Raw genomic sequence first — 13,157 nt, forward strand, 5'->3', positions numbered from 1 at the left:
AGTGCCCCACTTTATAGAACAGCCTTTGAGCACAGAACCATTTTGGGCTACTCTGCAGGTTCAAGAAAAAGTCCTCCATAAAATATCTCAAAGTGTCTAAATTTGATATTGTTTATTGTCCATATAATATTGTTACCAGTTTTTATTTCATTCATTATTATTTATTTGTTAGTTTATTTGTTTTCAACAATAGGGGGCGCCATTTAGTTTATCTCAGCCATCTCTGTCATTAACAGTGGGTAAATAAACAATGCCAACTTATTACACAAAAACATTTTTCATAACATTTTAATAACTAATTTAGGATGCAACACTTTTTACTTACTTTTTTTCTTTATTAATGTAAACATCTGCCTTTACATTGGAGGACGTTTTTCTTTAAAGTAATAACATTGACTATATACTATAAACATATTACATCATGAAATACTTATGGCGTATCTCCAGCTGCATAGCTGCATACCATATGATCAGTCCATGACATCATATCCCGTTCATCCCAGAAGGCGGAGTTTACGGGTAGCGACGTCATATCCTGTTAATTCGCAAATGCTGAGGGTGGGGTATATTTCTTTTACTGTCTATGGGTATATGACAGCAACGACAGCTTCAGAGAAACCACTGGGTGTATGACTTGGAAAGGCGATTAATGCGTTCCACAAGATAGCATAAGAGACTGTGGAGGACATAGTCACCGAGAGGTAAAGTGCCTTTATTTATGCCTCAATTTATCCTTTTGTTTGTTTAAAAATGTAGAAACGATCCACTCCAGCCCAAGCTTTTGTTACTGGTCGACAGGCAGTTATCACAAGTCCCTGTAGGCGTATTTACTCTGTGAAAATGTTTGAATAAGACTTGAATAAGGCTTAAAACCGTTATTTTTTGTAGGGGTTATGGTAGTTCGACCCAGCTGGCGGCTAATCTCGAGAGACGGGCGTTTTTGCGGATGTCGCGCGTGTTTGGTTGATGTGGAGGTTTATTTTCGAAGCTGGATGTGCTGCTTACAGCGTGTATTAATCAAATATATAATAGGCACTTCAAGTTAATAAAGTACAGCATGTTTCACTTGAATTGTTCACTTTTTCAGCAAATAAAGTGTATACTTAAGAAAATATTGCTCATTAGCCTCACTTGGTCAATTAAATATCAGCCTGTATGACCGTTTCTCTAGAGACCGTTAGAAGAATTGGAGCATGGCTGAGTGTCATTTAAACACTAAATACACATACATTTAAACACATATATATATATATATATATATATATATATATATATATATATATATATATATATATATATATATATATGTATGTATATATATGAAAATAATTGTGTTCTTTTTTAAATAAATCAAAAACATGCTCAGTGAAGCTGTCATTCCGTAAGTGGCTTAATGATTGGGACCAAATATTAGTTTGTGGTGTACTTTGATATCTCATTAGTAATTTGAAATATGGATTCAGATGTCCTTGTAACCCCCCACCCCTTGTCTCTAGGGTGTTTATCCTTGTAATCCCCCCAGCCGCCCTTTGTTTGGGTGTAACCTCAATGCCAGTAGTGGCTGTGCCCTTACCACCTTCAGTTTGGGAGGTGTAAAGTCATTATTTTTTTTTACAGTATTGTAGAAGTACGATCAACTCCCTGCATATTTTTTTTTTTTAATTGATGGTGGTTTGATTTTTAGCCGGAAAGCTATAACGTACATATAATATACAGTACCATATTTTCAAAAGATTATGTATAAATCCTTTTGAACTGCAATAGAATAAAATAACAATTTCCCTTTCAGTTGATGAGGCCTGTGCAACAGGTTTTTATTTATCTTTTAGATGGCTTGCACCTGCGCTGGCTAATTTATCATGAAAACAAGCAGGGTTCTGAGTTCAACGACACATTAATGACCTATCCAAAGCTTATACCATTCAATATATTTGCTGTACTCCATCTCCATTCCAGACATAATGTGTGTTTGGACATCTGAACTGATGTTTCCTCAAGTTAGCTAGCTCTGTAGTTACTATTTACAGGTTCAAAGCTTCTCAGCTTTAATTTGTAAGTGATTAATTGTGTACCATATTGGTACTCGAGTGGTTTTCATTAGGTTTTGCAAATATTCTGAGTTTTTGATCCCTGTAGTCATACCTTATCATTAAAATCTATACACATGACTGCATGTTCACTTGTAGGTGGGTGACATTTCACATTTGCTGAGCTCTCTGGTGTACACATTTTAACATGCAAAGAGTGCAAATTACTTGACATTTTATATCTGTATTTCATGAAACACATTTGCCAGTAGGTCTCTCTCAGAGATAGCTTCTCTGATTGCCCCAAAAACTGCAAAATTTTGACCTGAGAAACAAGCTCAAGTGTCAGTTTAAAAAGTGTCATTGCAAAAATTGCCTTTTTTCTAATATTCATATGACAAAATAATAAAAAAAAGAGGATATATCTGCTTTTTTGTTGATGAAAGGGTACTTGAGGCTCACTGAGGATGATGAGAATACAAAAAAGGTTAGAAAAAGACTAGGTTAAAATTTGAGAGTGACTGTGTAGTAAGCATACATGCTGTATATTTTGTCAGTAATCTCAGTCAGATGCTTTTACAATGTTCCTCAACCAGATATCTAACTATAACAGTGAACTCGTGTCTCTACTCAGTTTATAATAGGATCAAGTTTTAAACTTATTCGGATTAAACCTAATTCTAGAAAGAATGAGCATACATTCCCAATAAACATTATTATATAAAATTCTCCAGATGTCATGTTGATGTGTAAATAATTTACCCTGTTGGTGTAAAATGTCATCAGATTAATGGGAATATAGGCAGAAATGTTGAATCATTCATTTTATGCCCATCTTCTTTTTCTTTTTAATTATATGAGCATGCATTATGCTTCGTTGTCATACTATGTTGAAATACCCTCTTTGCATGTGTATAGGGCTGGGTATTGCCAAATACCTCAATACCTTTGTGTATTTTGAGGGTGCAATAAACCACCAAACCATGTGATTTGTTGCTTCTTCGCCACGGTAAGAAAAAATCCCATACCGTCACAGCCCTAGTAACTACAGGTATAGATTTCTTATTCATGTTGCACCTTAATGTGCTTTATTTTAATTTTTTTTCCTGAAAAATTTCCTCTCTGCTAGTCATTGCTCTTTGAGGTCAATAAGGGTACTTTTTGACGAGAGATACACATCAACCTAGCCAAGTTTATGAATGTCAACGGTTTCCCTCCGATTTGTTTCTCTTTTACCAGGCCTTGTGACCTGACTGAAAAAAATCAACCCTTAGAAAAAAAGGTCAAGTTCTGCTTTTTATTACAAGCCGTTTCATACCAGCATCATTAGTATGTTCTGTGCACTTCCTCGTAGGCAAAAGGTGCTGATTTAATACAGGTCCCAACACAATAGCAGATTCTGTTCAGCAAAATGTTCATTTTGGTTGACATTTAGTTTGCGACTGCACACTTTTTCTTATAGAAACTCTTTTTATTCTGGAATAATAGTCTGATATTCTTAATGTTACTATCATCATTCACTTTATAATTCATTATTTTTATGAAATCTGGATTGCAGAGGGTCATGAACTAGTCATACCAGTGGGGAGTGTGGAGCCAGAAGTTAGTTCAGTAATTTGTCTCTTGGTTTTGACTGTGCTCCTAACGCTCCCACTTGGGATGTTTCTCTTGCCCTGCATACCCCTTGAGAACCCAGTGGAGTCTGTGTCTCTGGGTATGTGATTTAAAAGGGTTTGAGACAAACAGGGGCCTGCTTAAATCCATCTTTTATAATGTGTGTGATGGGATCAGCTACATTTAGGTCTTTATCAGTGGTTTCTTTTAAAACTCTTTGCTGCTTTCTTCTTTAAACTTAACATATTATTGCTTCTAACTAGAGGTCAGTGAGTAATGCATTTTGCCCATAATTAGAAACAATCTTAATAATCTCAGTTACAACGAATGCCTTTCAGCGTTTGCTCATTAACAATACCTTAAGGATGACGTTCATCAGTTCTCACAGTTTTCTAAAATTCCCGTTCACCCGTTGATTGCGTAAGGTTTTATCTGTAATTCATTTGAATGGAAAATTCTTTGCCTGCCTAACACTTAAACAGATTATTTTCCCTCCCTGTAAATGAAATGGAGAGATACTTGGGATGGTTTATTTAACTTGCTCTGGAGAATGTTTTCGCAGTGTTGACATCAATTCAACCTTTCCCACAGAGCAGGGAGTAGCAGCATGTTGGAAATTGATATTGGGGAAAATTGGGCATGATGATATAAAATGTTCACTTTTCAGAGAATATCGGGGCTACTTTTGCTTGTTTATTCATATTAGTGAAAATACTATTAGGCAGCTGTGTGTAAAAAGATTGTGCATTGGTGTTCAGCTTCCAATCTGCCCAGTTTGGATAACAACATGGCTATAAGGACCCAGTTCATCACCACTGCCTTTATATATCTGAATGAAGCCTCTGTGTCCCAGCTCTAGATGGTTAGTATTCAACAGAGATGCTCACCTTGAGTGTAAGGGAGAAACAAGCTCCTCAGACAGCAAGTCCTTTGCTTTCTTGCACAGACAGTGCACATTTTTGCGGTTTAGTTGATTCATAACTGATGCAATCTATTAAAATATGAAAGGCAAGACTGGTGGCTGTCAATGCAATGTGTCAGTACAGCAAAGACATCATACTGTAATTAGGCTTTGAGGAAGTTCACTTAAATCATATTCAGTGTATTATTCAACCTTATAGTGTGCAGTCTTTTTACATTTTGTAATATGTTGGCATAGATCTGGGTTGGTCATGTTTAGAGGAAATTGACTGGTGCAATAGTGTAATGACTTTTCTTTTTCTTTTCTAAAACACACTGTCCATATGTGTCCATATACCAACCAGGGATCACTGTTAGGACCAGAACTAGAATGACATTTTCCTTTAGTTGCTCTACTAGCATAAACGCACCCTTCTGTGAGGGCATGTGCTTTACATGAAAAATGGGCCCATGATGCAGTTAAGCAAGAAAGTCCCATGAATACTTCAGAGGAATTGCTCATATCAGTTGCTAGTGTATTATCATTTTACATTTCAAACTTCTTATTAACCGCTTGCACTTACTGAAATGTATCATTCCCTTTGGAGTAGCAGTTTTATTTCAAGGTATGTTAATGTTTTACTCTCACTCATCAGAAAGATCTGAACAGAGTGCTTTCTTCCTCTCACGTGTATAGAATATATAAAACACATTGTTTGTTTACCCATTCTTCACCAGTGCATTCCTGCAGAATTGATGCTTATAACCTGCCTGACCTGGCTCATGATATATATTTGTACTGTATATGTTTCCCCGCTGTACATCCTTTTTGCAGTACTCTAGGCTTAGGTGTCTGTTACAGATGAGCTTATCTCTGCTGTCTGTTCCCAGCTGGCACTGGTCTCAAGTGTATGAAAGCGTACAGGGAAGCAAGCATACTATGTGGAAGGGGAGAAGGGGGTATTTGGAGCACTATCTGGCTTTGGCCTAGTTTTTCCCTCTGTTTTTCCCATTAATCTGTCAGGAAGTTCCAAACAAGCCTAGCTGAGCAAAAAAAAAAGTCATCTGGTTTCCTGTAGGTCAGATATTTCCTCTCTCACAGCATGTCGGAGGATCTATATGGATTTTTGTGTGTGTGTGTTTGTAGAACCCATTTTAGATTGACAACTTCATCTTAAACACATTTCTAACTGTTAAATGTTTATTTGGCAATATTTCTTCTTGCTCTTAGTACTAAAATACTTACTAACACTAGAATAACTATTTGAAGCATTGCACTTTCAAAATATTGGGGTGAGTACTTTTTTTTTTTTTTTTTTTTTTTTTTTACATTGTTACAAAAATGTATGTAAAATATATGCTGTTCTTTTGAACTTTATTCATAAAAGAAATGATCCTGAAAATAAATGTATCACATTTTCCACAAAACCATTAAGCAGTGCTGTTTTTATTATTATTATTATTAGTAGTATTATTATTAGTATTATTTATATAATGTTGCTTGACCACCAACTCATCATATTATAATTATTTTTGAAAGATCATGTGATTGAAGACTGGCTTCTGAAAATTCAGCTTAAATCACAGGATTCACATTTTAAATGTAATAATATAGAAACTGTTACTTTAAATTGTGATATTTCAATATTATTGTTTAAGAGACTTATTTCAAAAACATTTAAACATTTTATTTTACCATTATACAGCCCTAATAATTACATAAACCTCAGGGTCTGCCTCAGTTTTGTAAATGCAAACTTGCAAATACGCTAATTTCAATCTTATTTAAGCTCAAACTGGTTTAATACTTAATGCAACAAAGCTTTGCTTTATCAGTAAGTGTGTTACCTGGGAAATTCACCAATGATGAACCACCACCAAAGTGGCAAACACAATTAAGTAGAACAATCACTTCCTTTTAGAAAAGATTATAAAACCTAAAAAGGAACTACAAAGAAGGAAGAAAAAAAGTCAGATAGACTCATTAGTATTTCTGTATGCCTATTATGTTATTCAGTCAAGTGTGAACTACTAGTGCACTAGGTATAACACACTACCTTTTTATGTTTGTGTAACTCCACAATAGTCAATAGTTATGATGGTGATAATTTAGCTTGTGCATTGTTTTGTTGGTTATCATTCAAATGCTTTATCCGTTGATGAAGTGTGCCATATGAACTAATGCTAGCCCTGACCCAATCACGGTCTCCTGCTCTCCTTTGCTCTGGCCTCTTCTTTATCCCTGCCTGAGCTCCTGACGTGTGCCATGATTGTCTCCAGCAGGCCTGCAATCAGAGAGGGTGAGGCCGAATAGGTCAGCTTGCCCCTCCACTCAAGCAGAGGGCATCATCCTCTCTTGTGCATGAAATCAGTGACCCTCTTCTAACCTGCCAACCATTTAAACAGCTAAAAATGAGAGAATCTGTGCTGCATGGGAATAGAATCCTTGTTGATCTCTGCACTTCTCCCTCGGCTGTAGAGAGACTCACCAGCGACACTGCTGAATGCTCATTGCTTTTAGTGGCACGGATGCTCCACAGGCCCTGCTCACAGGGGTTGGTGATGAACGAGTGTAGCAGAATGTGGACAGTACTGAGGGAATCCGAATGAAATCCACCAGTTGGGGGAGGAGGAGTGCCATCATTAATATTTCAGAAGCTGGTTGCCATCCGGCTGTATTTAAGAAGCATGCTTATGTAGGTCATATCTGCCATCATTTTACTGTTTAACCCAGCTTAACTGGCATTTTCTGTAATGGTGATGACATTGTGTATGTATTTCACTGTGTTGTCACTGTCTTGTCATTTGGATTTTACCAGTTACATTTTTTTTTACTTGGGACATTTTCCCATAAAGTGCTGCTATCTGAAACCAAATGAAAGCCACTGACCTTTATTTATTTCTTATATTAATTATTTTCAGAAGTCTGGGGTCAATAGGAAATGAATACTTGAGCAAGGATGCTTTTTTTTATTTTATTTATTTTTTTAAATATTTATTTCAAATAAATACTATTCCTCTGAACTTATATATATATATATATATATATATATATATATATAGATAGATATATATATAGATAGATAGATAGATAGATATAAAATTTCTCAGAACTATTTTCAACATTGATAATAAAAAAAAGTTACATGAGCAGCAAATCAGCAAATTAGATTAATTTCTGAAGGATCATGTGTCAAGAAAATTTTATATCTTCAACATAATCAATTGGAAAAGTTATTTTAAATTGTGATATTTCAGTTTTTACAGTTTTTGTGATCAAATAGAGGATTTTGAGTGATTTAATTTAATAAATTATCATGCTGTTATCATACCCTGATTTTTAGAGTGGTAAAATACTTCTACCAATTATATATTCCTTTTTTCATACTGTCTTCCCCAGCATGACTGTATTAAAAAAGGTCCATCAAGCATCTTACATTGACATCTTTAAATAAGGCTCTGTTAGCAGATTTTTGCGTCTTCCTGCACAGTGCCCCAGTTTCCTATTGAGGCATTTTTTGGGGCACCACCAGGAACAATAGCTGGAAGCAGTGGGTCATGTTCTTCTTTCCTCAGTTCAAGAATGCTAGTATGAAAATTCTTCAGTGGTCTTCACATTATTCCATATGGATGGTCTTATGAATCATAACACGATGCAGAATTAGCTCAACTGTTTGGATTTCAGACCTAACTAAGCCTAAATAAGTATTATCCTCATTAATCAGCCATTGTTCTCCATAGGAACTGCACTAGATTAAAATGTTACCTGATACAGTGAGTATTGTATATCATTCTCCACTCCAATGTACTTCTCAAATACATCATGGTATTGTATTTAAAGAATCCTTGGGAATTGTTTCGGACTTCTTTTTAAGTTATTGTAGTATGGATTACCCATACTTAATGGCCAAAAAAAAAGTATAATGTGAGTGGCAAGAGGAAGCTTCCAAAATAACCAGTTTCCTCTAAGTCTTCTCCTCTTCCTATTACTAAGTCAAGTCAGCGCTATTTATATAGCACTTTATACAATATAGATTTTCAAAGCAGCTTTAAAATATTTAACATGAAAGATGTGTGCTGATAATGCAAGAGGGCAATAACAGTTTATCAGTTAAATGCAGTTTATTGATTCAGTGATTTATTAGTTTTGAGAAGAAAACCATTTTTTATATAACCAGTTCTTTGTGGTTACACCAATAACTTTCTTCATAATTTTCATTTATTTATAGTGACTAAAAACTGCGTTTATTTCATGCACAACTGGAACAGACTATAACAGGTAAAGCTGTCAGCTGTGTGGATATTGGCAGTATCGTTAATAATTCTCGTGTATAATCATTATTAATACAGGTTCTTAAGATCTTGTATGCTGTGTTCTGTTAATGCGTGAACTGCATTATCTGAAGCGCACCTGTCATCCAGTAATCACAAAGAGCTTTGTTACTTTATAATTATATTATCAGCTCTAAAATGATTCTAAATTCATAAGGAAGTACCAACAATAATTAGTTTTGGCGCTCTTTAATGCGGCAGGCACGATCGTGAGTTAGTGCATCAGTTCAAGCAGCAAGTAAGATTTAAACTTTCTTTTTACTTCTATATTACATAATGAACATGAATTTACATCAAAAGGTATGTTATTTATAAGAGAGCCTACAGTACAACTGTTCCAAACTGCGGAAAACGTGTAAACGCTGGTAAACATTGCAGTGTTTACTCCGAATTACCCTTCGGTGTCCATAAGCTGATCAGTCAGCTAGAAAAAATAACCATAAAGGGGTGCATTTTTCTATATTTATGCGCTATTGCATTTTAATGTTTTACTTAACTTGTCTGATTCAACTCCTATAAAAATGCATTTTACTGATTAAAAACAGACTGAAAGTGAAAATATTTTTTTTTTTTTTTTTTCACAGAACCATTTTTGGTTCCACTAAAATAATTATTCAGTCAAAGGTTCTTTAAAGAACTTTCTCTTCTGACCTTTTTTATAATCTGAAGAACATTATTTCATCACAAAGAGCCTTTTGAAACGTGTATTACAAAATTTCCAGGATACAAACTACACTAAGAGGCCAAGTGATGTTTATGGTCCATGATATTGGTACAGATAATAAACATTTCTTTGTGACCACATGTTACAAGTTGGAAAAGACATTTAGTACCCACTTTAAGCAAACCTTAGTTCCCAGGTCATCTACACGATGGATTAAAATGCTGATAAAGTCAAGAAAACATGAGACCTAAACACATGACAGTATGATTGAACTGTTAAAATGTAAAAAAAAAATAATAATAAACTAATAAAATGCATTATTCTGTGGCACCTAAAAAATGATTTTGTGCCGAAGTTACTCTATTTATTTGTTGGAGCCCTGAACATGATGCAAATGAAAGTTCAGAGGCATTCCTGTGCTTGTGTTGATGGTTCAGCCTATCTATAATTCTTTTGTTTCTCTACAGGTGGTGCCAGCTTGTCTGTGGGTGTACCTGAGGAAGGCAGTTAGATATGGCAGCCAATAAGAGTAAGGGTCAGAGCTCCCTAACGCTGCACAAGGTCATTATGGTGGGCAGTGGAGGCGTAGGAAAGTCTGCTCTTACTCTTCAGTTTATGTATGATGAGGTAAGTCATCAGACCAAAATCTGTCCGATTTTTATTTCTTATTTTTATATGGAGGCTTTAATGACCCTATAAGAAAAAAATAAAATAAATGTGTTGCTAGTCTTCAGGATGCATTGCCTTGTTTTATTTAACAGTGATTGTCCCTATTTTCTGTCCCTCAGTTTGTTGAAGATTATGAGCCCACAAAGGCTGACAGCTACAGGAAGAAAGTGGTGTTGGATGGAGAAGAGGTGCAGATTGACATTCTAGATACAGCTGGGCAAGAAGACTATGCGGCCATCCGAGACAATTATTTCCGTAGCGGAGAGGGTTTCCTGTTGGTGTTCTCCATAACAGAGCATGAGTCCTTCACGGCCACAGCAGAATTCAGGTCTGTGGTATTGCATTATTCTAGCTACTTGACTAATAAACTTGTACTATCAGAAAATGTAATCTCCCATTGTGAGTTCGTAAAGTCGGATCAGTCAGCATTAAATGTATCCGTGTGTTTACAGGGAGCAGATCCTGCGGGTTAAAGCTGAGGAGGATAAGATTCCACTGCTTTTGGTTGGAAATAAGTCGGACCTTGAGGATCGGAGGCAGGTTTCAGTGGACGAGGCCAGAGGAAAAGCAGAAGAGTGTGGTGTGCAGTATGTAGAGACTTCTGCCAAGACACGGGCCAATGTGGACAAGGTAATATTTTTGCCTAAATTTTTAATTTAGATACTAGATAGATATAGATAAAAAAATGTAATAAAATGGATGCATTTAGCAGACGCTTTTATTCAAAGCGACTTACAGTGCATTCAGGCTATTCAATGCAGTGCTCTACCAATTGAGCTACAGGAACGATTAGTTTATCGGTCTATCTATCAGTCTTTTTATTTTATCCCAGGCTCAATTTTTTATGGTGTATAAAGTATTTTTACGGTTATACTTCAGTTTATCATAGTACCACAAATTGTTCCATTGCAGCACATAACCATACTTGCTTTTATAAAACGCATCTCGTCTGTATTGTGGAATGATGGATTCCTTGATTACTGCATGCTGATAGTGGCTACAGTTTATTAACTGTAGCAGAATCCAGTTTTGGAATGTTTTCTGGGTAATGCAGTTTCTGATGGAAGAATTTTATCAATATGTGCAAAATGTGCATTACAAATTTGATTTTTTTCCCTTTAATTCTACATGGTTAACATTTGTTTATATATCACAGTATAGTTGCGGTTTCCTGGGTTTTTTTTTTCAGTTGCAATCAAATTATTTGTTAACATTTTTTGCTCCTTTGTATTCAGTAAAAAAAAATTTATACATTAGGGGAGATTTGAGCTGGGAAACAGAAATAGTCTCTCTTTTTTCTACTTTGGTTTTTATTCACTACTTTTAATAACCTTGTCATACTGAGCATTAATGAACCCCCTTTGTTTTTCCAAAGGTATTTTTTGATCTAATGAGGGAAGTCCGTGCTAAAAAGATGTCAGAAAATAAGGACAAAAACGGGAAGGGAAAAAATAAGAAGAATAAGAAGAGCTTCAAAGAGCGATGCTGTTTACTTTGAATCACACTTGGACTTTTCCAAACCAAATCTACTTGCAACTCTATGGGGAAACTCCATCAGAGCCCCTTTTCTTTATTAAAATCATCACTTGATTAGTAAGGTTTTGTACTGGTCAAGGTAAGCCTTTATCATTCCTTTCATTCCCTTAGTTAATTTCAAATAACTAGACTAAGAATGAATGGTATGGATACTTTTTAATAGACGATGACCACTATATGGACGACTGTGGCATTCGTAAAATGTATTTGGCCAACATGTGCCCGACACTAACTTTATTGCTCTGTAATTTATCTTTCCCTGACAGTTGTGAGTAGAAATCCTCTTTAGTAGGCAATTTTAGCTCTTTATTTTTTATTTCAAGCCTTTTGAGTATTTTTGTGTTAGGTTTTTTCAAATCTAACCATTTTATTTCAACATCTGTCGACGCCATCAATGCATTCAGATCAAGAAATGTTTTTGTAGATCAAGTAGTACTGTGGTTTTAGACGCCATTGAAAAGCACACGTGGTATTAAGGATCGGGTGCAGAAGCATGGGTTAATAGTGCCACCTGGTGGTTCATAAATATATATTTTCATGAAGTCCTCATGCCTAACCTCAAGTTACTAATCTCTGTGAACTGATCTGCCTTTGTTTTCGTGTTTTATTGAAATATTTTTGTAGGACTTGTTACATTTCCACCACTGTCTTATGAGAAGAATGTATTCCTTGTGTAAATGTGCCAACAAGAACCATGACTAAAACAACCTTGCTGCATTTTCAGACTAGACATTTTTATTGTTTGTTTAGCACTCTGACCTTGGAGCTGTGGTTTCACCAGTAATTTAAAACTGCTCTTTTATATGAATATCACCTAACCCAGACTACAATTTGTATTTCAGAAGTAAAACTTCAATCCATGTTGCCAAATAAACTTTTTTTCTCCTTTTGTATCACTTGTTTTTCACTTCTAGAATTGAATGAATTTGAACAATTGGTACCTCACGTGAAAATTGTAGTTAATTTAGTTAATTGAAAGTTAATAAAGCAGTTTTTTCCCCTTAGGATAATAGACTGTGGAACTCCTATTGTAACTTTTATATACAGTTAACTATGTATTTTAAAAATAGTATACTTTTATATTTGTTTTTTATTTTATTATTAACAATAAGAGTAGAATTTTGTTACCATTATTAAATGTAATTTATTTTGTTATCAATGTTCTTTTTTTTTTTTTTTTTTTACATTTAGAAAAAACTAAAGAATCTTACTTTATGTAAATTAAGTAGCCTTGGTTTGTTTCTATTAGTGTTAGATTTCAAATTTATCAGTAGGTCTTAACGGTCTTCCTTGCAAGTGAGAGTAAAAATCAGAGAGGGAGAGAATATCAATATTTCAACACAAACGAACTAATCAGGCTAGCACTGTATGTTGCAGAATAGCAGATGAAGAAAGATGCCAGCAGTTGACCACTG

The 13,157-nt window shown here is 35.1% G+C and overlaps 1 protein-coding gene across 1 annotated transcript; it reads left to right on the top strand.

The window, feature by feature from the left end:
• The first annotated feature begins 543 nt into the window (after positions 1-543).
• On the top strand, positions 544-12,635 carry LOC113053069 (ras-related protein Ral-B-like). The gene is made up of 5 exons (XM_026217731.1): positions 544-701; positions 10,005-10,164; positions 10,326-10,534; positions 10,659-10,836; positions 11,582-12,635. The coding sequence occupies exons 2-5, from the start codon at positions 10,051-10,053 to the stop codon at positions 11,702-11,704; spliced, it is 624 nt and encodes a 207-aa protein (XP_026073516.1). The 5' UTR covers positions 544-701; positions 10,005-10,050; the 3' UTR covers positions 11,705-12,635.
• Positions 12,636-13,157: the final 522 nt, after the last annotated feature.

This window comes from Carassius auratus, chromosome 34 (assembly GCF_003368295.1).
Source record: "Carassius auratus strain Wakin chromosome 34, ASM336829v1, whole genome shotgun sequence".
Classification (NCBI taxonomy): Eukaryota; Metazoa; Chordata; class Actinopteri; order Cypriniformes; family Cyprinidae; genus Carassius; species Carassius auratus.

Bases quoted from the DNA above. Each gene is read 5' to 3' on its own strand.
- LOC113053069 (XM_026217731.1), top strand. From the start codon at position 10,051: ATGGCAGCCAATAAGAGTAAGGGTCAGAGCTCCCTAACGCTGCACAAG. The intron at 10,165-10,325 runs GTAAGTCATCAG...TCTGTCCCTCAG, and splicing joins TTCAGTTTATGTATGATGAG to TTTGTTGAAGATTATGAGCC. The intron at 10,837-11,581 runs GTAATATTTTTG...GTTTTTCCAAAG, and splicing joins CACGGGCCAATGTGGACAAG to GTATTTTTTGATCTAATGAG.